Source organism: Bactrocera oleae, chromosome X (assembly GCF_042242935.1).
Source record: "Bactrocera oleae isolate idBacOlea1 chromosome X, idBacOlea1, whole genome shotgun sequence".
Lineage (NCBI taxonomy): Eukaryota > Metazoa > Arthropoda > Insecta > Diptera > Tephritidae > Bactrocera > Bactrocera oleae.
Genome location: NC_091541.1, coordinates 35574198 through 35602106, shown reverse-complemented (window position 1 = coordinate 35602106; position 27909 = coordinate 35574198). Strand labels below are relative to the sequence as shown.

At 40.5% G+C, this 27909-nt stretch overlaps 3 protein-coding genes and 1 pseudogene across 4 annotated transcripts in view; 1 reads left to right on the top strand and 3 right to left on the bottom strand.

Annotated features, from left to right (window-relative positions):
* Eph (Eph receptor tyrosine kinase) overlaps positions 1-18375 on the bottom strand; it is a 35560-nt gene extending 17185 nt beyond the window's left edge. The window contains exons 1-8 of one of the 2 annotated variants that reach the window (XM_070112683.1): positions 17813-18375; positions 8395-9059; positions 8246-8325; positions 8007-8187; positions 7851-7955; positions 7405-7785; positions 6397-7341; positions 805-981 (exon numbers count right to left, since the gene is read on the bottom strand). In XM_070112683.1, the coding sequence (XP_069968784.1) occupies positions 805-981; positions 6397-7341; positions 7405-7785; positions 7851-7955; positions 8007-8187; positions 8246-8325; positions 8395-9058 (2533 nt within the window). In that variant the 5' untranslated portion in view covers position 9059; positions 17813-18375. The remainder of the gene's footprint in view (positions 1-804; positions 982-6396; positions 7342-7404; positions 7786-7850; positions 7956-8006; positions 8188-8245; positions 8326-8394; positions 9060-17812) is intronic. The other variant, XM_070112684.1, reaches the window with a different exon arrangement.
* Positions 14062-14907, top strand: LOC138858211 (uncharacterized; annotated as a pseudogene).
* A 216-nt stretch (positions 18376-18591) lies between the features above and the next one.
* Positions 18592-22513, bottom strand: LOC138858158 (uncharacterized). The gene has a single exon (XM_070112685.1). It carries the CDS (start codon positions 22498-22500, stop codon positions 20194-20196), a length of 2307 nt encoding a protein of 768 aa, XP_069968786.1. The 5' UTR covers positions 22501-22513; the 3' UTR covers positions 18592-20193.
* An 81-nt stretch (positions 22514-22594) lies between these two features.
* LOC138858210 (uncharacterized) lies at positions 22595-25675 on the bottom strand. Its single transcript, XM_070112743.1, has 2 exons — positions 25297-25675; positions 22595-25237 (listed from the first exon to the last, which is right to left on the bottom strand). Exon 2 carries the CDS (start codon positions 25124-25126, stop codon positions 22595-22597), a length of 2532 nt encoding a protein of 843 aa, XP_069968844.1. The 5' UTR covers positions 25127-25237; positions 25297-25675.
* Between the last annotated feature and the right edge of the window lie 2234 nt (positions 25676-27909).

Below are 27909 nucleotides of genomic sequence, written 5' to 3'. Positions count from 1 at the left end.
ATGGGAACCGCGTTCAAAATTAGACAGTGGACGTGGCCCCGCCCACTTTTAGGTGAAAACCCATATTTTGGGTTCTGCTTAACGGATTTCAACCAAATTCAGTACATAACATTCTTCTCATATTTAAATGTTATAGTGCGAATTATTGAATCGAAACTTCGAAACGAAATTACAACCATGCCTATTTCCCATATAACATCATTTTAAATTCCGTCTGATTCTTTCACTTTTCACTATGAAAATCAAGCAACAATGATTGTATCGAGGTAAAACTTTGCGTGAATAATGCGTTTAAAGTATGCCACCTTGTGACCAAAAATTGTCTTAATCGAACCAAAACCAGAAATCTCAAACGAGTATACCATTTGACTTTGCGAGTCAACTCCGCACCATTCCTCGAAATTACTTGAAGAATGTTTTCTACCGCTATTGCCTATGAAACTGTTAATTGTACATTTTGCCACAGTGCCACTGAAAAAAGTTACAAACATACCAAGCTAATAAAAACTTTTTAAAAATATTACATAATAGCGACTTAGTCATAGTACACATTTAGTCATACAAATATCTCAAGTTAAACAGATTCAGCGTGAATTTTAAGCGTAGGTATACATAACAGAAACAATATTGTACATTTAATTTTAATAAATTTCGAAATCGCCAACTCACACGGAAGCATTTTTTAATCCCACAAGGGTGAGTTTTTATTTATGAAATGATATGGCATATATACCAATGAAAAAAACTATGTTATACAATTACAAATTATGGTGAATACGTAATAAATTGAACTTTGAACATTACCTTCATTGCTAGCGTAATCCAGAGGCAAAGGCAAATGATTGGTAGACTTTTTGTCAAGATCATCTTGATTTTTTGACCGTAAGAACAAAACTGTTGCAACAATCACAAGTACTAATATAAAAACAACAGCAACAGTAGCACCAGCAACAATTCGCATATGTATAGAGTCATCGTATCCTAAAAATGTAAAAATAGGAATTAACATAAGACAGAAATAAAGTTTGTGTATACTGTGCCACTAAACTGAGGTGGAAAGGCTTCAGAAATTGTAAAATAAAGGGATGAGAATGCAATACCTTGTGACCAGAAAGTTTCCGGAAATTGAAAATATAACGAAAAATGTTTAATCTTTATCAATATTTATTTTGTCGCCTTCAAAATATGCTCCTTTTGGAGTGATAGACATATTTCACCTCTTTTTCTAATAATCGAAACATGCCTTGTTGGCGCTGTCCGAGGTCGCCTTCAGTTCCCTCAGCGAAATTTTCGACTTCAATCTGGTCGAAACGGGTTTCACGGAGTGGTAAGTAGTGTTTTAAAAACAAAAACAAGCCACATGCCAAATCCGGTGGCTGATCGATGGTATTGAACGATCTTTTGGTCTTAAAATCGTTCACAACTACAGCTCGGTGCGATCGTTTTGCAAAAAATTCAGCTTTTTTGGAGCAAGCCGAGCATTAACGCGTCTTATGCCCAAATTATCGGTCAAAATCCAACGAGCTGTTTCACGCCCGATGTTTAGCTTACGTGTTATCTCTCTAACACTTGCATGACGACTTTCGAGCACGATTCCCTTCACTATTTTGATGTCACTGGTAGAAGTCGGAGGACGACCGGAACGAGGCATGTCTTCGACGGTTCTCGACCATCCTTAAAGGTCTTGTACCAGTCGTAGACTTGGGTTTTCACCATAAGCCTTGTCTAACATTCGCAACGATTTCGGCCACGAAATTTGGTTCGAAACACAAAGTTTGATGCAAATTCTTTGTTCAATATTTTTTTTCCATTGTAAAAATGCAAAACATTAATCAGGTCCACTGATTTCAACAGGTACAAACAAACTGGTTGACAGATCGCGTTCATTTTTAGCATAGTAATTAAGGACAGTGCTACCAACTTTATACAAAAAAGTGCTGAAAAATATTCAGCGCGGGCAGTTTAAATGACAATTTCCGGAAACCTTCTGGTCATAATGTAAATACACACCAATTAAGGTGATGCCAAAAACATTAAAATATTTTATTATCAAAGAACGACTAGACCAGCTAGAAATTAAAATGCTTCCAAGTTAAATATACGTGAAATTATAAATAGTACTAGAGGACCCCGTGCACGCGGTGCTGTGGCTAAGGTACACACATAAACATAATACATAACTGTTTATTTTTTTATTTTATTAATTTTTTTTCAAGTTTGAAACACATAAGTAATTTTCAAAGTTGTTAGTTGATAACATTTGAGATAATGAAAGATGTTAGATCATTCTTAATTTTTAACAATAATATATATAGATTTTAATTATAAACATTTTAAAATTCAGCTTAAATCAGCTCTATTTATATCATACATTCTGAGGGTGTCATTGGAAAACGTGGCAAGACGACCATTTCTCCATAAGTTTTCTAGTTAAAATGATTGCTACAATAATATTTCCTGTAATCTTTTTTTATTACCAAACGTGTATTGTTGCTTAATGCTCTGAATAATTTTCAACCGAATATTATGTGACGTCATTCCGAGTATATCTAGATAATTAACGTTTTCATTTTCATTAACAATAGACAATTCTAAGCTATCTCCCAACCAATTTTCAGCCAAATCGGGTAAACCGTTCCCGAGTTATTAATATTGTAACTAACACGACTCTCTTTTATGAGTTTATATTTATATCTATAAATCTTCTGCACGTGTGTTTGTAATTGAACTCCTTCTAAACAGATGGACCGATTCTGATGAAATTTTTTGTGTATATTCAAGGGGGTTTGAGAATGGTTAAGACTCACAATTCGATCAACTAGATAATATTTTAACATCGAATTCATTTATTTATAAATTGTTGTTGATTTTAGGACGTTTCCATACATAGAATTCCAGAAGACTGCGCTGCAGTGTCAGATATTCAAAAATATATTTGAGTTTACGATATAATTATACAAACCATGCATGTCTACGTGAACGTGCTATTTTAGCAGCAAAAAATTAAGATGTCGACGCTATCAATTTCAAAATACAACAGTCACTGTTTGGTAATGAATTTACATTCAAATGAATGAAATTGTCAACTATCCTGTAGAGTTTTTGAATTCACTATATTAACCTGGAATGCCACCACAAAACTTGCGATTAAAAATTGGCTCATCTATAATTTTGCTTTGAAATTTGAATGCGCCAATTTTGTGTAATGGCGCGCATATAGTCATAGAAAAATTTTGTTTGGTTGTCGTCGAGGTCATCTAACGTGGGGTTCGTTGGGCATACTAACAGGTGGTGAGTATAATGCGGAGACTCATTGCATATATTTAGTAAGTCGGGATCGATTCTGGGTAAGTAGGAGTTTAACCTGGGTGGTTGTTTCTGCGAAAACATCTCAGCAGAAACTGCTTCGAGAGGAGAGGCATTATGCACGATATGCGACCGAAATTAATTGGCACTATGGTGACAATCCACAGTAAGCGATTTCTCAGTCAAATCAAAATCACAAAATCACAAACCATCCCACGCTTTTTTCACAATAATACAAATATTTTTCGGTAAATATTTCTGTCAGTTTATATAAAGAATTATTTTTCACTTTTTAGTTTGAGGTCTTTTAAAATTGTGTATTTTAATTTTTTAAAACTATATTTATTTCATTGATTAAAAGAGGGAATTATTTTTCTAGGCTCGACGGGAGTAAGCTATCTCACCAAGGTCCTCAACCTGTTGCTGACAAATCTTCAAATACCCTATGTGTGGAAAGTCGAAAGAGTGTTCCCACTGGGAAATACGCCAACAAGGGGAGTCTTTTCGTCCGATAACTTAGTAGTGAAGAAACTTGAAGCCTTGCTACTCCCGACATTCCCTCGCCACCTTAGTCTAGCAGACCATCAGCATGGCTTCCAAAAAGTGCACAGGACCACCACAGCACTTAGCGTTATAAACGCCTAGTTAGTTCATGGCCTAAACCAAAAGCCACCCTGCGAGGCAGTCAACCACACAACGCTACTTGAGGACATCGAACAATCCACGCTCCCTCCAGGGTTGAAGAGGTGGACTATGAACTACCTGAGCGGTCAGCTTTCATCTGTGATGTTTCAAGGTCAAAACTCCAAACGGAAAAGAATTAAACAGGGGGTTCGGCAGGGTGGTGTCCTCTCCCCGCTACTGTTTAACTTCTACATCTCGAAACTTCCCCAACCATCAGAGGGAATTTCCAATACCTCGTGAGCTGATGACTGTACGATATTGACTTTGGCATGTGCTCCAAAGTAAACGGCTATCTCTCCGACCATTCTCGCTTCTTCGCTACAAGGAGCTTAACACTCTCCTCCACCACAGCTCCTAAATCCACAGCGACCACATTCACACTGGACGAAGGAATACAGACTGGATCTAAACATTACAGTCGAACTCTAAACTTTTAGGTGTTACATTTGACAGCCTGTGCTCCTTCACTCCTCACACGACCGCGATAACTGCCAAAGTCCAGAGCCTCAACAATATCCTCCAGTTTCTTGCTGGCAGCTCATGGGCAAACGACAGAAAAATCAAGAGGTACTTCCATGATTACGTCGGTGACATTGGACAGTACGCCGACCAGACATGCACTGACCACCATTCACAGTGGAGCCATTAACACCTTCACCGACTCACTCTCAATGAATGGCTTACTTGGGGCCAAACCACCACCCATCGCAGACGAAGAGCTCGAGTTGCCACGAGAATCTAGAGTGACCCTTGCGCAACTTCGTTCTGGGTACTGTAGCAGGTTTAATTCCTATTTATCCAGAATCGATCCCGACATACCAAATATATGTATATCCTGCGTGCAACGAGTGATCGCATGACTTTAACGACCTCTTTGCATGCCCAACTAACCCTATCATCGGGCAATGGAATCGATGGCATGTGCGCGAAAGTAAACGGCTATCTCTCCGATCTTTCTCGCTTCTTCTCTGCAAGGAGTCTGACACTCTGCCCCACTAAATCCACAGCGACCATATTTACGAACTGGACGAAGGAGTACAGACTGGATCTAATCATTTTAGTCGATGGTACCAAAATTCCGACGGTAAACAACTCTAAAATTTGAGGCGTTACACTAGACAGTCTTTGCTCCTTCACTCCTCACACGACCGCGATAACTGTTAAAGTACAGAACCGCAACAAAATCCTCAAATCGCTTGCCGGCAGCTCTTGGATAAAAGACAAAGAAACGTTGCTGGCGACATACAAGGCAATCGGCCGGCCGGTCCTAAACTATGCAGCCCCAATATGGTCGCCTGGATGTAGTGCTACGCAGACCAGGAAGCTCCAGACCTGTCAGAACACTGCACTCCGGACTATCACGGGATGCCTCTTGATGTCCCCAATCGAACACCTACATAGTGAGGCCCGTATGCTTCCGGTTACGGAACATAACGAGCTCCTCTCCAAGCAGTTTCCCCTGCAGTCGTCTGTTTGAAGCGGAGCTGCCTCCTAGTAACATCAAGAGGTCTTTTCTTGATTACGTCGACGACATTAGACAGTACGCCGACCGGACTTCGGACGCAACGAACTACAGACAAGCTCTGACCGCCATTCACAGTGGAGCCATTAACACCTTCATCAACCCCCTCTCAGCGAATGGCGTACTAGGAGTCAAACCACCACCCATAGCAGACGTAGAGCTCGAGGTGCCTCGCGAAACCAGAGTGACCCTCGCGCAACTTCGTTCTGGATATTGTAGCAGGTTAAACTCCTACTTATCCAGAATAGACCCCGACATACCAAACGTCCTGCGTGCAATGAGTCTCCGCATGACACCCACCTCTTTGCATGCACAAAACACCCTTTTCCCTATGGTCCGACCCCGTCGAAACAGTTCGTTTCCTGGGCCTCCCGTTAGAAGCCCTCGACGACATCCAATCTATAATTTATCACCCAAACGGGGATTAGGTAACCGTTACAACAACAACAACAATCCCATTCATCTAACACTTTTCTCCCTATAGTCCCAGCTCGTTTCCTGGGCATCCCGTTAGATGACCTCGACGACAACCTAACTAAAACTTACCACCCAAGCGGGAATTAAATAACCGTTACAACAACAACAACGTAGTTTTTGTATATATAGATGTTGAGGAATCAGAAAACGATGATTTACGAAATTAAGTAGAAGCAAAGTGGTTAATTGCTAAATCAATATTTTAAGTAGGTTTAAGATTATATACTACAATGCCAGTAGAATCAAAATTTGAAACCAGAAATGTATCAAATATGTATTAAATTAATTACAAATAAGAGATATAATGTACTATAAATTTTATATACCAACAAAGTAATAATAATAGATAATAATAATTAAGTTTGTCAGTGTATAAAATTCAAACTCAAAATATGTTGTTTATTTACCTGAATTCATGCTCTGATGTGTTTGCGCATAAACTATGTTACTGTAAGTGCCATATCCATTCAATGTTTTACAACGAACTTGAAACCCATATTCCGTATTTTCAGTGAGCCCTTCAATGTGAGCCTTAGTTTCCTTTGTATTCAACGCGGTTTTATTGATTGAATCAAGTTCCGGTTTGGGAAACCAACGAACCTCATAAAATTCAATAGGAGAATCACTTTGCACAGGTTTGTCCCAAACCAAATCTACTTCCCTATTTGTAGTCGCAACAACTCGAACATTAAATACAGTGGACAAGATTGCAGACTCTGTCTTGAATGTAATTTCGGCATATTCAGTTTTTATTTGATTTAAATCGAAAGCCTGATTGTTAACTAAAGTAACCGTCGATTTTACATTAGTAGACATTAAGGGATTTTCAGGCGTAGCGTCGAAAGATCCAAATTTGGCTGTATTATTATTATCTTCAGAAGTATCATTGTAATTATTGTCCGCGTCCAATAGGCTTGAAAGACCGTTTAGAGAATGTATTTGAATTGTGTACGTCGTTACTGGTTCTAAATTATTTAAGGTTAATTTAGTTTCATTAAATGAATCTGATGCAGGATTGTACACAACGTTAGAGGAGCAGGATAGACATCGCACTTTATATACAATTTCACTGCGGTATTTATTTTTTTTCAAAGAAAGTGATGATTCTGAAAACTCTCTTATGGGCACATTCCATGAGAGAATCGCACTTGTTTGGTCCACAAATAACAAAGTCAAATTTGTGGGAGGTCCAGGCGGTTTATAGCAAGGCATATGCTTTCCATCGTGTGGATGTCGATAATAACCAGGAAGGCATTTACAAAATCCTGCTGCTACATTTAGCGCATTTGAATTAGGTGGGCAGGGTACACATTTATTAACCTCTTTTGAACGAAATTTCTCAATCGGACATTCTTAAAAACAAAGTTTATTAAATATTTGTTTTAATATAATTAGGACAAGTATAAAATTATTACCATTACAGGTTTTATTTATGAAATCTGGTTCATATCCAACCTTGCAGTGGCAGCCTCCAGTTAGAATGGTCCATTTGCCATCACCTTTACACAAGTATGTAGGTATCTCATATGGTTCCGCATTTTCAATACAGGTGCCATTCTGTTTTTCAATTATAGTAATTTCCCTTCCCGTCGGTGTTTCATTGAAATGAGCAAAGTTTTCTGTTACTGCAGGACAAGTGATATAATAAACCTTTACTGCTAACACACTTATGCAGGCTCCTTGATCACGGAATGCAAAATAAACCCCTTTCTTGGTTACCGCAATACTTTTGACTTCAGTGTTTATATCAACGTCGGAATTTTGATTGAAACGCCCTTCCCCTGCAGCTATTCGTGCTATTAAATTAAAGACGTATTGAATATATGTAAATTTCGATAAATAGTAATGATTTTTTACATACCGATTAACTTATAGCTATCGGTCTGCCAAGGCGGAGGTTCTCGAGTAGCAGCATCAAATTCATAGAATAAAAGGCTAAACGTTTCTTTACAAGAAAGTGCATTTCCTACAAAACCAATAAATTAATTTTCCAATATTAAATATTATTTGAATTTACCTGGAAATAGGGAACAATCACGTATAGTAAATTTAATTTCAATGTATAGTCTGTTTGCAGGTCCCCGGTCGATAAAAGGAGACCATAACCAATTATTGACATTGTTATATGCAACATCGCAAACCACATAGCTTCGCCAATTTATACCCTTTACAAAATCTGTAAATGATTCCTCAACCCACTGCAATTGTGTTACAATGAGAAATGGACACCAAATAAACACAATAAATCATATGTACCCCTGGTGTTTGAGCCTGCGGTCCATAAGGATAGCGAGTCCACTCCAAAGTAGCTTCTCTTGTCGTATCCAGAAGAATAACTTGAAATGTATCAACAAATAGCAAAATAAAGATTATGACTAAACTTAATCAAAAACTAATTAAATTACCTTGATCGGCTAAAACAACATCAAAGTGAAATACAATAGTACAAAACGCAAAAGCAAATAATACTTTGCGTACTTTCATTATCAGGAAGTTTAATGGCGCTTTCGATGAATTTAATATATAAGTTCCCTCTATCGATGTTATTCTGGTCAAAATTTGTATGAGCAATATTTTCTTTATAATTTCTATAATTTTGATAATCAACATTTTCTGGCTGGAACTTTCTAATTTGGAAGGTGACAATAACGACTTATTTGATACATAATATGATGATAAAGTAGTATTTGCCCTTGATGTTAAAGGCATACTGTTTGTAAATAACGTCACATTGGAAGAATATATCTGTGATCTGGAAGTACATATACGCGATTCAGCACTACCTAAACTGTCGTTATTCGGTGAATGTATCGAACATGTGTCAGCGACGGAAGACAGTTTTGATTGAAGTCTTCTTAATTTGAAATTAGGGTGACATACAACGGCCTCTAAATTCTTATAGAAAGTTTTTACTATATTCTCTATAGAAAAGGTTTTAATCGTCGATGTTGCGGCTCCTCTCGTTATTATAACTTGATGGTTGGCATTTCTTTTTTCATTACATTGCAATGTGACACAAGTTGGTTTGAAGTGGAGACCTAATATTTCCGCGCAATCCATTGATAACATTCTGAAATTCATTAACATATCATTGTACAAATATTTTGTTAGTATGTTGTGATCAAGGACTGAAATAAATTTCATAAGTAAATATTTTTTAATATTATAAATTACATGTCAAAGTCATTTACACTCGAATTTGTTAATTTCATGGCAGAAATTTACCTTCAATAAAAATAATCCCCTTGAAGAAAATATATACCAGTGTTGTTAAATATTAATGGGGAAATTGTATAGCAGATGGACGTAATCGGAAACTAAAAATTCTAAACTTCTTGGCAAATACGTTTTGCTATACAACGCTATAACGCCTATTTGGTTGTATGGTATTCACCCGTGGGGTATTACCTGTGCAACAAGCATTGACGTAATACAGAGGTTCCAATCAAAAATCGTTAGAGCGATAACGGACCCAATGTTACAATTAAAATGAAAATATTCACTAAGACCTTATCAAATCCCTTGGTAAAGATATGGCTGACTTTTTACCGAAACTATCGGTTAATCTGTGGAAACATTGAATGTTCAAGGAAAAACGTTTTTTTCTGGTAGTAATGTTTCCTGGTTTTCCAATCATAATTTGAGATATATGCATAATGGCTCAAAAATATTCTCGAAGCATTGCACAGAACAATTACTACTGTCTGGTTATTTCCGACAGATCACTCATTCTTCGCTTTAATTAATTCAAAATTAACAAAAGTTAAAAAAATTCGTTCTTATGGTGAAGTATTGAGACGATTGGAATGTATGCGTATGCAATTGCAAAGTAGTTAACCACCACAAATATATTCCAAACAATTGCTAGAAATTGGGAATGGTATAATAGAACTGCAACTGAATACTCAATGCATTAAATTGACAGACAATTTCTGCACTGCTGTTCACAACATTTTATTAATTAAGAGTATTTTCTTGGATATGTGGACACATATGTAGATGTTGCCGAAATTTATTTCTAGATACAACACGTTGCCAGGTGATCTGACGTGTTTTAAATCAAGCTAATTTTGTTGACGGATATGAAAATGAAATAAAAAATGTCAAATTGTGTTTCTAAATTCTTTAGATATACCCGTAATGGCATCACATAATCCTCGATTGAAAATTGGTTTCCCTATTTCTTTAGAGTAATTTGAATCCAACTCGAATATGCAACGGTACACGTTTGATAACCACAGAAATAACAGGAAATTTTATTGAAGCAACCATTATGAATGGAAAATTAATGGAAAAATGGTACTGTACCGCATATAAAGTTTTGGTCTTTATTCATAAATACCATTAACTATGTATTAACTATATATATAATATAATTTATTATAAACCTTTGCCACAGCAGCGCATCGTCGGACCTTCTAGTACTTAATATAAAGATTTTAATTACTTTATAACATTTATATCGGTCAATCTGTAAATTATCTTAGTGAAACTCAGAGAATATCTTTTTGTACTGATAATGTTTTGTTGCCAAAAATGGATAAAACCTGGTCAACCATACCTGTAGTTCACTTCTTCTGAGTTAATTAGTTTCAATTATGTAAACATCGCAGGCGCGAAGCAAAATATCTTAATAAAATTAAATAAGTCTACGACCTATAATATAAGTTGATAATATACCAAATATGATTATAATTCATTCAAGATTTCTTCGAATAATGAATTTTGAGTTTTTACGCATCATTTTTTAATACAAAGTTTAAAGGACACCTGAAAGTGTTTCTCGGGCTTAGATGCGTACAACTTGCAAGAGGACCATGCGCTGTTATCGCGAATAGGTTCCTCTCGGACGACCTTGACATCCAACTGAACTCAAGAAACGAGGCTTAAGTGCATAATATTATATATGTCAGTGTAAAACTCATTATAAATCGAAAAATTACTGCCTAAAATTTATTATATTATGAACATTAAATATAAATTACATAAAAATAAGTCAGTGGCGCCTTTATATATACATTTTCTTATCCTGGGGAACGTTCTCTCTCACTCCATACCAATTTCGAAAATGGGAAATAAACTAGATTTTGTTGTAAGTCATAAGGAGATATTAATTGATAATTGTGATAATTTATTTATTTATTTAAACGCCTATCGGCAATATACATAGATATAATAAAGAATTAAAGTATTATACAAAAGTAGCTAGGGTATATTAGTGTAATATCTGACAATTCCCACAACAGCCGGTTCTGCGATACCGGAATTGACCCGGATTTTATCCGGCCAAGGGCTGTTATTTCGGCGATCTAACCCTGTTTGGATCGGTAAGTTTTAGATTAAGTTTGTCGTCATTGGAGCAACGCCTAGCAGCAGGGTTGCTGCGTATCCTCCTGACCCGTGCTGGCATCGAGTCCTACCCGGGCCCCGAGGAATTCTACTGCTGCGTATGCGCAAAAAGGCTGCATCTGAATTCCACCTCGGTTAGGTGCAATACATGCAATGGATGGAGCCATCTTAAGACCTGTTCAGGCCTTAAGACACACAGGGAGTGGACCACGAGTTACGAGGCCCCATGCTGTCAACGCAATAATGCGACATCTGCCTCAACGGCTGTGCAACCTGCACCATGTTCGCGCACTGCGCTGCCACTCCAGTCGAGTGGCCAAGATAGGACCTCCACGGTCCCAAGCAGCTCACACAGACAGCATAACTCCCAATCTGACCAACCTCCCCCCCCCCAACCATCATCCAGCTCCAATCCTCGTGCGAGAACCACACAGCAACTCCTGGTTCCTCGCACAGTCTGTTCCGTGTGTCAGACCATAATACGCCGGAATGTCACATCAGTCAAGTGCAATTCTTGTACTGGCTGGTGTCACTTTCTGTCGTGTTCTGGCCTGCGCACTACACGAGAGTGGAGTGCGTCGTATGTTGCCCCATGCTGTAGGAGTCTGCCCCCGCAATCACATACAGTGGCGTCGCCAACCAACACCACTGTGCGACAACCGCCCATGCGGATAGCACAGCTGCAACAACCACCACCTACACGCACCCCACTCACCCCTAGGATCACGACTGGACACCCGCGACAAACGCGACTCTTACAATTTAACTGCAACGGACTCCAGAGTAAGATCGAGGAGATAGTTGCATTTATGAGCCGGGAGCGCGTAACGATAGCTGCGGTCCAAGAAACCAAGCTAAACAGCCACTCAGATCTTCTGAGTTGTGCAGGTTTCAACGTTTTACGTAAGGATCGCGAGAGGGATAATGGTGGAGGCCTAGCCTTCATATTGCACAACACCGTGCAATATCGTCTAATCGATGTTGACATCGACCGAAGGGACACCACCCTAGAATGTCAGGGTATAGCTGTCCGGTCAGGCGATGTCGAGCTCGAAATATTTAATATATACATCCCCCCAGTTACATGTTGCCCAACAGGATATCACCCGAATATAGATGCGCTACTTCGTGGTGAAAACCGTTTGGTGCTAGGCGACTTTAACGCGCATCACGATCTTTGGCATTCCTGCCTGTCAAACGATCGTAGGGGGATGGAGCTGGCGGAACAGATAGACGATTCGACATTCTGCACAATGAATGACGAAGCCCCCACCAGAATTATGGGCACCTGCAATAGCTCGCCAGATATTACCATCGCTAGCGGTGGTCTGATAAATAGTATAACCTGGCGACCTATGCTAACTCTCGCATCAGACTATCTGCCCATAATTATCTCGATCGAGAAACCTCCTGACTTTATTTCTGTGGACAACCGCACTTTTGTTAACTTTAACAAAGCTAACTGGGTCGGCTTCACAGAATTTACCGAGAGCACCTTCAACGCACTACCCATTCCTACGGACGTCACCGTTGGCGAGCGTCAATTCCGCAAGGTGATCGCTGCTGCTACTGCTCGCTTCATACCGGCTGGAAGGATTGCGGAACTCCGCCCAAATTTCCCAGCCGAAGCAGCAGTATTAGCAAGCGAGCGCGACACCTTACGCCATGCCGATCCCTGTGATCCCCGAATAAGGGATCTCAATTTGGAGATTCGGCAAATGGTAAATCATCATAAGCGGACAAAATGGATAGAGCACCTGAAGTCCTGCAACCTCTCCACCGGTGTGAGTAAGCTTTGGACTACTGTCAAGGCCCTGTCAAATCCGAGGAGACATGACGACCGGGTTGAAATTCAATTCGATGGTCATGCCTCCTCGAACCCGAAGAAGTGCGCGAGCTACTTTAGCTGGCAGTTTATACTGCACCCTTCGACCGACATGGCCAAACGATGTGTTACCCGACGGCTGCGCAAAATGCCAAAAGACTGCGCACCACTTACTTTTAACGATGGGGAGGTTCAGAGTGTCATCAAAAAGGCGAAATCGTCTAAATCCATCGGCCCTGATGGAATAAGCATGCTGATGTTAAAACACCTAGGCCCAACGGGAGTAAACTACCTCACCAAGGTCCTCAACCTGTCGATATCCACTCTTCAAATACCCGATGTGTGGAAAGTCGGAAGAGTGGTCCCACTGCTGAAACCTGGGAAACCCGCCAACAAAGGGGAGTCTTATTGCCCGATAACTCTCCTTTCCCCAGTAGTAAAGACACTTGAGGCCTTGTTACTCCCGTCATTCACCCACCACCTGAGCCTAGCAGATCATCAGCATGGCTTCCGTAAAGTGCACAGTACCACCACAGCACTTAGCGTCATAAACGCCCAGATAGTTCATGGCCTGAACCAGAAGCCACCCTGCGAGAGGACGATCCTCGTACCGTTGGACTTGTCAAAAGCTTTTGACACAGTCAATCACGCAACGCTACTTGAGGACCTGGAACAATCAACGCTCCGTCCAGGGCTGAAGCGGTGGACTATGAACTACCTGAGCGGTCGGCATTCATCCGTACTGTTTCGAGGTCAAAACTCCAAACTCAGGAAAATTAAACGGCTACCTCTCCGATCTTTCTCGCTTCTTCTCTGCAAGGAACCTAACACTCTCCCCCACCAAATCCACAGCGACCATCTTCACAAAATTTTAGGCGTCACTTTGGACAGTCTGTGTTCTTTCACTCCTCATACGACCGCGATAACTGCCAAAGTACAGAGCCGCAACAAAATCCTCAAGTCGCTTGCCGGCAGCTCATGGGGAAAAGACAAAGAAACGTTGTTGGCAACATACAAGGCAATCGGCCGGCCGGTCCTTAATTATGCAGTCGCAATATGGTCGCCTGGATGCAGTGACACGCAGAAGAAGAAGCTTCAGACCTGTCAGAACACTGCACTCCGGACTATCACGGGATGCCTCTTGATGTCTCCAATCAAACACCTACATAGCGAGGTCCGTATGCTTCCGGTTAAGGAACATAACGAGCTCCTCTCCAAGCAGTTTCTGCTGGGATGTTTTCGTAGAAACCACCCCTGCAGTCGCCTGCTTGTAGCGGAGCCGCCTCCTAGGAACATCAAGAGGTCCTTCCTTGACCACGTCGACGACATTAGACAGTACGCCTACCAGACTTCGGACGCAACTAACTTCAGACAGGCACTGACCGCCATTCACAGTGGAGCCATTAACACCTTCACCGACTTCCTCTCAGTGAATGGCGTAATACGAGTCAAACCACCACCCATAGCAGACACAGAGCTCGAGTTGCCTCGCGAATCTAGAGTGACCCTCGCGCAACTTCGTTCTGGATAATGTAGCAGGTTAAACTCCTACCTATCCAGAATAGACCCTGACATACCAAACACATGTCCTGCATGCAATGAGTCTCCGCATGACACTAACCACCTCTTTGCATGCCCAACAAACCCCACTCATCTAACACCCCTCTCCGTATGGTCCGACCCCGTCGAAACAGCTCGTTTCCTGGGCCTTCCGTTAGATGACCTCGACGACATCGAATCTTGAATTTATCACCCAAACGGGGATTAGGTAACCGTTACAACAACAACAACAAGTGTAATATCTGGAAAATATTTAAATAATTGTAAGTTAATATGTAATTCAGACTTGATTTAGATGTAATTCAGATGAGCAGGTGTCTCTTGGTGTTTTCGGTAGAGTGACCCTCGCGCAACTTCGTTCTGGATATTGTAGCAGGTTAAACTCCTACTTATCCAGAATAGACCCCGACATTCCAAACATATGTCCTGCGTGCAATGAGGCTCCGCATGATACTAACCATCTCTTTGCATGCCCAACAAACCCAACTCATCTAACACCCTTTTCCCTATGGTCCGACCCTGTCGGGGGGGGGGGGGTTTGGTCGGATACTTAGGTACAAAGAGCCAGCATTTATTTTATATTTCCCCGCGTCCCGTTTGTTATTGTGTAAATAATCGAAAATTATTTAATTATGATTTAAAACTATTTGGACACTATTTAATATGAAATAAATGTGAATATCAAATTGATGAATATTTGACGTTCGAATACAAATATTGATTGAATTTTAGAATAGCACTCCCCGAATTCGGGGTTAAAATGGGTATGTACGGATTGAGGAGGTTCTCCAGATTTAGGAAATTTATATATATAGTTGCCGCTGACTTATTGTTTTGGAGGCCATAAGCCGCGCTTCAAAATAAATAACCCTGGTCGATCCAACACCCAGGTGTGCTCAGTTCTTTATCGTAGAACTCCTTTTTGCGTTAGCGTTCTTCGGCCGCGCTTCAAAAACAAAAAAAAAACCCTGGTTGATCCAACACCGGGGTTTACGAAGCGAAAGGAAATTCTGAAAAAGTTTGCGCTACTCATCACACAATTATGAATTTTGTTTGACGGTATAATCCTTCTATTTTATTTATTTTTATTCGTTTGCAAAATATGGTAACATTTCTTTTTTGGATGCAAACAAAAAAGGGGAAAACTTAGTATACCGTCCCAGGCTTTCGGGGATAAAATGGGCGGATAGAAGAGACCTCCAGATCAAGATTATATATAGATATAGCAGCGGGAAACTTATAGTTTTCGAGATATTTACGTTTAAAGTTGTAAATTTCAACTATTTAAAGTAAGTTTTGCGGATATAAAAGTGGAAAATAAAAGTGTAAAATTCATTTGAAATCGAAAAAATGCGTACATTAAATAGTTGACATTTTCAACTTTAAACGTAGGAGGATCTCCTCTATCCGCCCATACCCATTTTGGGTCGGCTTTAGAATAACGTCCCACGCTTTCGTGGATAAAATGGGTATGGGCGGATAGAGGAGATCCTCCAGATCAAGAATATATATAGATATAGCCGCGGGAAAATTATAGTTTTCGAGATATTTACGTTTAAAGTTGAAAATTTCAACTATTTAAAGTACGTATTTTTGCGATTTAAAATGAATTATACACTTATATTATCCACTAACACTTGACTAATTCGTTTTTTGAAATTTTTTTTATATTAGATGCTGGAAAAATAGCTTTATTTCAATATTTAAATCATTCTTCAATTTTATTAATTTTGACAATAACAAAATGGTTGTGAATGTCAAAACATCATATCATGCCATACTAATATATTTTGTAAACGAAGAAAAATAAAATAAACAGAGAGATTGTACCCTAGATACAGGAAACAACGCAAAAAGTATTTCTGCGCGTAAAAACTTTGGTACATCCCGGTGTTGGATCGACCAGGGTTATTTTTTTTGAAGCGCGGCCGAAGGCCGCCAACGCAAAAAGGAGTTCTGCGCAAAAAAACCTTGATACACCCCGGTGTTGGACCGACCAGGGTTATTTTTTTAAAGCGCGGCCGAAGGCCGCCAACGCAAAAAGAAGTTCTGAGCGAAAAATATTTTGATACACCCCTGTGTTGGACCGACCAGGGTTATTTTTTTTGAAGCGCGGACGAAGGCCGCTAACGCAAAAAGAAGTTCTACAAGAAAAAAGTAATATTGTCATAGAGGGTATAACAAAATACTTAACATCAATGCTTTGTAATAGTTTATTTCTCTAGGTTTTGGATTCCTGTATTTGGGGTATTATCTGTTTTAATTTCTTTCAGTTCAATTACAAAAGATGTCGATAAGGTAACACTGGTTATTTTAAATTTTGCAACCCTTTTGTTATTGTCAGAATTAATAGAATTTAACAATAATTTAATTATTGAATTAAACTATTTTTGCACTATATAATGTAAAATAAATATGTACAAACGAATTAGTGAAGTGTTAGTGGATATAAAAGTGGAAAATATAAGTGTATAACTCATTCGAAATGGGAAAAATGCGTACTTTAAATAGTCGAAATTTTGAACTTTAAACCCAAATATCTCGAAAACTATAAGTTTCCCGCGGCTATATCTATATATATTCTTGATCTGGAGGATCTCCTCTATCCGCCCATACCCATTTTATCCCCGAAAGCGTGGGACGTTATACTAAAGTTTTCCCCCCATTTTATCCCCGAAAGCCTGGGACGGTATACTAAAGTTTTTCCCTTTTTTGTTTGCATGCAACCATTTTGATATTGTTTGAATAAATGGATTTGAAGTTAATATTGATTTTAAATTAGTTTTGCACTATTTAAAACCAAACAAATGTTTAGAAACGAATAAGTAAATTGTTAGTGCTTATAAAAGTTAAAAATATAAGTGTAAAATTCATTACATTACATTAATTTGAATTATTGAACCTTAAATGCAAATATCTCGAAAACCATAAATCAGCGGCAACTCCTCTATCCGTACATACCCATTTTAACCCGAATATTTTGCCGGGTATGCTCTTTTAAATTCCAGCCATTTTTTCAAATCATTCAATAAAGTTAGGATCATAAATGACTATTAAAACTAATGAAGGTTTAGCAGGATGATTCATACCATCAGTAAACAGAAAATTGTTGTCAGCTTCAAATCACCCACTTATTTCTTTATTGGAAATGTTTCTTCACATTCAATTTTGTCACTATAAATATTAAACACTTACTTATCTAGGGATCAAATTTGACTTATGCGGCTTGTATATTTCACCCCGCACTGTGTACTTTTACACTTTCAATGTTTATTCAAATATTAAAACCATAATTTTCACTACTTTTCAGATATTTATTTACATTTCCATTTATGCGCCAATAAAACGCTAAACATTTACGTATAATCGATCACACTACATTGTTTAAAATTTTTCATATTATACACACATTTTCTTGCTTCTATATTGCTTTTAATTTTATCTCCAGTATTATCCAACGCAAACCTTACTTACGATTTCAAGTAAACACTTATAACAATGATACAATTACGCAAAGTTTATTACCGGCGAATTACCTTAAGATAAATTAATGATATTAAGATCAAAGCTTTTTTATGACATATACTTAAATACAATTGTTTAACTTTCCAAAATCCACTTCAACCGAGCATATTCATTTCTAACGGCGTTGAATAAAGTTAAAGAAACGGCAGAAATCTTTAGATATCTACAAGCCTTATGAGGCGACCCCACTTATGTATATATTATTTTCAAAGTTAAGTTGTCCCAGTTCATACACAGACTCTTTTGTAACCCAAACCGGTTTATTCTGGCGCGGGACGACGAGGATAGACGAAGGGACCGTGCCACTCGCGCTAGTTAAATAATAATAATATTGGGTTTATTATTTTTATTTATTTATGGAGTTCAATATATCCACCTTTACGTTTGATGGCAATACTAAGACTAAAAGACATTAGGTTTGCTTACAACTATTTGCACTATCGACAGAACATTCATGTTGTTCTGTTGTGTTCTTATTTTAAGCTGATATATATATTTGGATAAGTTCTTATCTGTTACTGATAATTACAATACATTATTATGTGTATATGTCATGAGACAGGTTTTTATGTTTACAGCTTATAAGGATTTGTTGATGTATTTGGGTTCGTGAGTATGATAAGGAATGTTCTTTTCATGGTTGCAAGAGCGCTCGGTTTCAAATGAATAAATACCATTCGTTCAGAAATTTTAATTCTGTTATCCATTTTTATATGTAATATGCAACCAGGTATGCATAGAATAATCGAAATATTTTGAAAAATTCTAAATAAAGCTTGTCACCGATGAGGTGGGGCGAATTTAACGCATATTTGGTTTATGGTTTATTTCTAAATACACAAGCATTTAAGTTATTCACTTACAAAGAATTATAATATATTTCACTTACCGCAGTGTGTCCTTCCACCTTCCTGGCTGGCTGATCGATGACAAAGCTCGAATATGATTTGCCAGAACTTATATGCACAAATATTGTCATTTACCGTACAGATCAGCACAGGAGAATAGGGGAACTGCACACTGCAGTTTACAAACAACAAGCATGTAGATAACTTAACATATGTAGTTTGTGCCTACCTGTTTATGCGAAGGGAGAATGGCAAACATATAAATCGCACAAACAAGGAAACAGAAACTGTATAGCGGGAAATGTATGTATGTAAATGGAATGCGAGACAATTCAAGAGCATATAAAGAAATTGGAATTGAAACATACAACTGTAAAATAAACATAGAAATTAAATATTATATTAGGGTGGGCCTGAATCTACAACATCCCCGCCCCCGTGAATCAACCTGATTCACCACCATCAACGTCCAGAACAGCAAGTTTTGAGACTGCGCGTCGTTTCACACCTCTGGAAGTTCGTATATCTGCTCGTCGCACCTCCCCATCAAGCCCAGGGTACACTCGCTCTACCTTCCCTCGGCACCATTCACGCCGTGGAACATTAGGGTCGCATATGAACACCAAGTCCCCTGCTTTCATTGGCTTCGTTCGTTGGCACCATTTTACTCGGCGAGTCAATGTAGGAAGATATTCAGTAATCCACCTGTTCCAAAAATGATCCCTCAATTGACGAGCGATACGCCACTGCTTGCGTGACACACAAGTTTTTTCCAAGTCGGTGTCTACTATCGGAGTGTGTGCTACATTTGCGGCTCCCAGAATGAAATCATTAGGAGTTATCGGCTGCTCCTGGTCCGCGGTGATGGGCAAATGCGTTAGTGGCCGAGAATTAACGATGTTCTCAGCTTCAATAAGAAAACTATTCAGGGTATGCTCCCTTGGTGCAACTTCTTTCAAAGTGTGACATAAAACTCGCTTGACACACTGTACCATTCTCTCCCATGCACCACCTTCCGATGGATTAAATGGTGAATTAAATACCCACTGGATATTTTTCTGTGATAATTCACTTTGTAGACGTACGCAGTCGAATACTTATTTGAATCGCTTGGCTTCTCGGTCAGCACCAACGAAATTCTTTCCATTGTCCGACCTAATCCTTAAGGGCGTACCTCGTCGGTTCACAAAATTACGTATAGCAATGATACAAGAGTCGGTACTCAAGTCATGAGCCAGTTCTAGGTGCACAGCTCGCACAGTAAGGCACGTAAATAGTGCCACCCATCTCTTCTCAGTGCTGCGTCGAACAGTGACAGTTAGTGGCCCAAAGTAATCGAGTCCTGTGTAGCTAAACGGTCTCACATAGGGAGTGAGTCTGTCCACAGGAAGCAGCCCCATCTTTGGAGCTACCGGGGCAGCTTTATTTAAACGGCATACACCGCAACTGGCAATCACATTACGCAACAAACTTCTTAGTCGCGGCACCCAATAATTGCGACGGATATCTCCAATGGTAGCTTCTAAGTTCTGGTGGTTCATGAGGCTGTGATGATGTAACACTAACAGCCTTGTAAATGCATGATTTGGCGGAAGAATAATAGGACGCCGCGCGCTAATTGGTAGCCAACTAGCTGCGTCAATGCGTCCCTGCACTCGGAGGACACCTTCCTCGTCTATGTGTGGCGAAAGTTGTAATAACGGGCTGTTGGTGGAAATTTCCTGACCGTTTTCGATGGACTGGGTTTCTGTTGTATACACTTCACGTTGTACAAGGCGGCATAAGAGGCGTTTGGCATTCTCTACTTCTTTAGCGGTTAAACCATAGCATTGGTCTAGCTGTCCGCGACGGCGACAATTGTTGATAAAGCGTAAAATCCAGGCAACAGCTCTTACCAATCTTTTAAATGAAGAGAAATTATTAAAGTTCAAAAAATTACGACTCACGATGACTAAAGCAAATTTAGACTGTAGTTCTTCATCAGGTTCATCATTTCCAACGGTTATGACATCTTCAGAGGGCCAAAATTGCTCATCCTGCTGTAGGAATGGGGGACCACGTGACCAACGCGTCACTGGACTAAAATTGATGCAATCATTTATACGAGTAGCTTCGTCGGCTACGTTGAGCTTTGTGGGCAGCCATCTCCAATTGGAAACGTTTGTAGTGGCCAATATCTCTGCTATTCTATGCTGTACGAAAGGCTTGTAACGACGGTGCTCACTTCGAATCCATTTGATAACCGTTTTGGAGTCACTCCACAGAATGCAGTCTGTGATGTCAAGAGAGTGTTCGTCGCGGATGCACTGCATGAGACGAGTGCCTAAAACAGCTGCCTGAAGTTCAAGCCGTGGCACGGTAAGAGTTTTCATTGGCGCGCATTTTGACTTAGAAGAAACGAATGTTACATCAATTTTACCCGATGAAGTTTGCGATCGAAGATAGGCAACAGCAGCGAAGGCATCTTCACTAGCGTCGACAAATACGTGGAGCTGAAGTATTTGAGGTATACCATTTCCAAAATAAAAACGAGGTATGGCGTATTTCACAACCTCTGGTAGTTGTTTACGCCACTTCTCCCAGACAGCGTTAATGTCGTTTGGCAACGGGTCGTTCCACTGGATGTCGTGTTTCCATAACTCACGCATAAGTAGTTTGGCGCCAATGACGAAGTTGCTCAGAAATCCTAGAGGGTCGAAAATCGACATAACAATGCTTAGGAGTTCTCTTTTAGTAGGACGTCTTTCTCCATTTACCACTGCTTCACCAACGTTATGGAATTTCAATTTAAAACCGAAACAATCTGACGATGACTGCCAAAACAAACCAAGTACCCGCTCTCCAACGAAACCTTCTTTATTATCAATTGGACGTGAGACATCAGTACCGTTGAGCGCGTCAACTACTTTCGATGCATTGGATGTAAAATTGCGAAGCTCAAACCCAGCATCCATATGAATCGCTCGGACCTCTTGGGATATAGAAATGGCCTCCTCTTCCGAGCAGAAGCTATCAACAAAGTCATCGACATAGTGGTGGTCCAAAATCGCCTTAACCGCACGGGCAGTGGTTCTGCGATCATCTTGGTGCTCCAATGCGTTTACTTTTTTCACATAATCTGCGGCACATGGTGAACAGGCAGCACCAAACGTCATCACGCACATTTCGTAAACGTCCGGGGGTTGAGAGACGTCCCCACCACGCCAGAGAAACCGCTGTGCGCATCTATCGTCTTTTCGTATACGAACTTGGTGGAACATCTCCTTGATGTCTCCACATACGGCGATCGCGCCTTCACGAAAGTGGAATAATATCGACGGCAAAGGCCGATATTCTTGTGGACCCTTCAGGAGCTGTGAATTGAGGGAGATTCCACTTACCTCAGCAGCGGCGTCAAATACCATGCGTAGCTTTCCGGGTTTGTTGGGATTGGCTACGGCAAAGTGCGGCAAATACCAAGTCTTAAGAGTAGATATAGCTGCTTCTGCTGGTGACAATTTACGGGCATATTTCTTTCTCACGTAGGCGTTCATGATGTTCTTGTATTGAGTGGCGAAAATCGCATCTCGAACGCATTCTTTGCTCTACGCTGACTAGACGTTTCAACGCCATGTTGTAGCTGTCAGGTAACCTTACGTTGTCAGTTCTCCATATGAGACCTGTTTCAAACCGTCCGTCAACGCGGCATGTGGCGGACTTCAGGATAGCTCTGGCCCGAGTGTCCACTTCACTCTCTATAGGGGGTGCGGCTCTGACACCGAAATTCTCGGTCTTGAAGAAGTCAGCTACCATATTGTGGAGAGACTGATCAGCTTGGCGGTTCATAAACAAACACGATGCTGTAGATGGTAGCGTAGTTGAAGTTGGGCCAAACACCACCCAACCCAATTCCGTATTGGCAATAAATGGACCATGCGTGTTTACCTTCATAGTTGTCGATGGCAATCCCAAATGGCAATGATCAAGACCAATCAAGAGTCTGGGCCTGACCTGGGCATAAGATTGTACTGGAAGCCGGCTTATATGTTTAAAGTTGTGATCCAAATCGTCCTTGCTTAAACTCTGTAGAGGAAGCTGCAAGTTTGATACAGCATACACATTGCGGAGTTTATGTTGTTTCTGCATACCGGCACCACTAATAAGCAAGTCTACCACAAACGTTGACTCCTGCGCGGCATGTCCTCCAAACCACTGAACATTCAAATGCTGCTCACATCCACGCATTCCCAAGTCTCGAACAAGAGCACTGTCTATCATTGTGATAGATGAACCTTCGTCCAGGAGTGCGTAAGTGTCCACACGCCTTTGGTTTCCGTATAGGGTGACCGGCAAAATACGGAACAGGAGTTTACTATCAGTGGAACTGCAACTTAAGACTGCTGGCCCAGCATCTTTTGATGGTTGCTGGCTATCGAGTGTATGCTGCGTTGATGTAGGCCTACGATTTGCTTCGGTATACGCAGGAGAGAAAAGCGTGGTTGATTGACTTGACAAATTTGTAGTATTCCCCACGGCTTCATGTAGGAGCTTATGATGAACTCTCCGGCAACCTTCAATTAAACATAGCTTGCGACGTTGACAATTTCGTGTATTATGACCCAAATTGAGGCAAGCAAAACACAAGCGATGTCGTTTCGCCTCTATCCATCTGTTTGGCACTGAATATTCTAGAAAACGCGCACACTCTGCTGGCTTATGATGCCCCTGACAAATTGGACATCTCACTGATCGTTGCTGCTGTACTGTGTGCAGAACCGGGCGGTACTTCCATTCCTTGGACGAACTATCAACACAAACCGTACAAATTATATTGGCTAATTTCGATAACCACTCACTGAAATGTTTCACTGTTGCATATGGCTGTATAAACGCTGCGAAACTTGCCCACTCAACGCGTTTGCTCATAGGCAATTTTGACACAAGTTCGTCGAGTAATGTAGGGTTTGACAAATGTAATTCACCACCATGTGCAGATTGCAAAAAGACACAGATGTTACATACATTTGTTGCAAATGGTATGATTTTCGACATTGCATTCTCTGAAATAGGTGCGATTTCCTTTACGTGGGCCAGTTGGCTACGGATCAACTGCTCCGGGCGCCCAAATCTAAATTTCAACAACTCAATTATATTACCGACATTGTTCGGGTGGATCAGCAGTGACTTGACTGCTTCACGCGCGTAACCCTTCAGGCTCTTCAATAACCGTTGGTTATTTTCGTAGTTGCTGTACCTATAAATCGCGGTTGACTCGATGAAAGCCGTATAAAATATTGGCCAATCTTCCGGCTGTCCAGAAAAGTCTGGCAAATCCTGCAATTTCCTGGGCAAACTCGATGACTGAGCGGCAGTAGAACTTATATTGGCGAATGTAGGCATTGTCGTTGAATTAGACTGGATCGAAGGTGTATCCATTCCCAAATGAGTTGTACTGTACATGTGGTTTGTAGCAGCTGTACCTATTCCAAAGTTTGGCGGAGTGTAACGGGAATCGGTAGGCTGCGACAACGGTACTGTACAGTTCACTATAGCCGGCGAATGTTGTTCCGTTAATTGAACGGTTCCCAATTGTACTGTTGTCCTCGATGTTTGCGATAATGGAACCTCGGCGGCAATATTGTTGTAGGATGTATCCAAATTAGACGCTTCACCACGCGATTGGTGCTCCCTAATATCACACAAACTACTCTCTAGCATGGCAATGCGTTTCTGTAGAGCGGCAATAAGATTTTCTTGACGTGCGAAGGCTGCTGATGATCCTCGAGTGATGGCCCCGGTGGCTGTAGGAGCGGCTGGTAAATCACTGGATACATTGGCGGCGGATGTATTACTACCCTGGCTGGGTTTTGATGATGATCTAGTGGTGGCTCCGGTGGCTGTAGGAGCGGCTGGTAAATCAGTGGCTATGTTGGCGGTGGCTGATGCATTGTTACCCTGGCTAGGTTTTGACGATGCTGCAGATGATATAGGAGCACTGCCATCCATGCCTGGCGAACTGGTTGTAGTCTGGCGGCGGGGTGACTTACGCATCGAAAATTAATTTCACAACCCAAACACGCAAACGTTTGGTCATGCGAAATAAAGAATTTGTCACCGATGAGGTGGGGCGAATTTAACGCATATTTGGTTTATGGTTTATTTCTAAATACACAAGCATTTAAGTTATTCACTTACAAAGAATTATAATATATTTCACTTACCGCAGTGTGTCCTTCCACCTTCCTGGCTGGCTGATCGATGACAAAGCTCGAATATGATTTGCCACAACTTATATGCACAAATATTGTCATTTACCGTACAGATCAGCACAGGAGAATAGGGGAACTGCACACTGCAGTTTACAAACAACAAGCATGTAGATAACTTAACATATGTAGTTTGTGCCTACCTGTTTATGCGAAGGGAGAATGGCAAACATATAAATCGCACAAACAAGGAAACAGAAACTGTATAGCGGGAAATGTATGTATGTAAATGGAATGCGAGACAATTCAAGAGCATATAAAGAAATTGGAATTGAAACATACAACTGTAAAATAAACATAGAAATTAAATATTATATTAGGGTGGGCCTGAATCTACAACAAAGCTAAAATTAAGACACTCAAAAATTTCTCACGACAGTCGGATCTACGTAACCGTAACGGACCCGGATTTTATCCGGCCAAAGGCTGTCAACTCGGCAGAATTCTGCCGCTACAACAACAACATACTCAAAAATATTCAGTTTAAATTTTTAATAACATATAGCGGTATTAAACGTAATAATATACGAGTATACATAAAAGAATTATAATATAAATGGCAACTTTACTTTTTTATATTTATAATGGCAGAATTCTGCCGCTACAACAACAACATACTCAAAAATATTCAGTTTAAATTTTTAATAACATATAGCGGTATTAAACGTAATAATATACGAGTATACATAAAAGAATTATAATATAAATGGCAACTTTACTTTTTTATATTTACATAAAATATTAAGATGCTTTCGTATTTTTTTTTATCCGTATAGGATTTCGTTCGAATATCATTATATATATTATCATTATATAAAGAAGAATTATAATTCAAGGATGTTTTATAATAAACAGAAAAACATATGGAGTAGAAAAATTTTGGATTTCTAATACTTAAAGACTAGGAAATTCCTGTTACAAATTTGGACTTGAAAATATTAGTAGCGGGTATTCAATACATTCTGCATTAAGGAATTCCCGACTTAAGCATTTCTTTGAAGCAGACTGTCTGCCCTAAACCAATCCATTATAGAGGCATATCACAGCAGCTGTCCCCTAAAGACAACCACCAAGAGCCGTAACTGCTCCTGATGGTCTAGTAAGCTCTCAGTGCTAAGAAAAACGGTACGCAAACTATTCAATAAGGCTAAGCGCACCGGAAACTGGGAGGATTACAGATGCAGCCTAACTGCTTATAATAAGGAGAATAGGACCGCAAAGCAGAAGAGCTTCAGGAAGTTCTGTGAAAGCGTCTCCTCAACCCCAGAGGCAGCTAGGCTGCATAAGGCTCTGGATGGGGGTAGGACGGACACAGTACTAGCGATCAAAAGATCTGATGGGACCTATACGTCCAGCGCAGAAGAAAGAGCCACGGCTCTTCTACTTGCGCATTTCCCGGAGACGATTCAAGAAGACCATATCCGACCTATGGTCGAACGTAGGCCATCACGCTTGGGCTGGACTCCATCAAGTGGGCTTTGGCTTCCTTTGAAAAATTTAAGTCCCCGGGTGCGGATGGTATCCTTCCACCTTTTCTGCAACAGGGGGAGCAGGTGCTACTGCCCCACCTTGTTCGGCTGATGAGGGATAGCCTTGCGCTGGCATATATCCCAGAACCATGGCGCACTGCAAAGGTGATCTTCATACCCAAAGTAGGAAGGAAGGACTACACATTGGCGAAATCTTTTAGGCCAATTAGTTTTACTTCCTTCCTACTTAGGAGTATGGAAAAGATCATAGACCATGAAATACGATCGAAGGTGCTGAAAGCTTCACCGCTTCATGCGAAGCAACATGCCTACAGAGCAGGCAGATCAACAAACACTGCTCTGTACCAGCTAACCTCAGAGATCCAGAATTCGTTAGATGGGGGCGGCGTGATGTTATGCGCCTTCCTTGACAGCGAAGATGCCTTTGACAATACGTCTCATGAAAGCGTGTCAAGAGCACTGGAGAAAAGGAATGTGGCAGCACCAGTGCGCAGATGGATTGAAGCCGTACTGCGCACTAGGGTAGCGGAAATCGCAGTAGGTGACACTAAAATTCGTCTGGGTACAACAAGAGGTTGCCCACAGGGTGGAGTGCTATCCCCTATACTTTGGCGCCTAGTTGTGGACGATCTTCTTGAGCGGCTAACTAGCAATGGAATCCGCTGTCAGGGATATAAGGATGACATTGTTATCTTAGCTAGTGGAAAATTCGAAGACACACTCTGCGATATCGTACAGAGGGGACTGGGACTGGCAAAGGGATGGTGTAGTGGGGTTGGCTTAAACATCAATCCCTCTAAAACTACAATCATTCTCTTCACCAGACGAAGGTCACTGCCAGGCCTCAGAAGTATATCTCTTGACGGCAGAGTGGTGGAGATGGCCAGCACGGTCAAATATCTGGGCCTCACGCTGGATTCCACGCTACGATGGAAGCAGCACGTGGACCAGACCATAACCAAAGCTACAAAAGCAATCCTGGTGTGCAACCGACTTCCTGGAAAATCCTGGGGGTGCTCCCCAAGGACAATCAGGTGGATGTACACCATGATTGTGAGACCGATTATCACGTATGGAG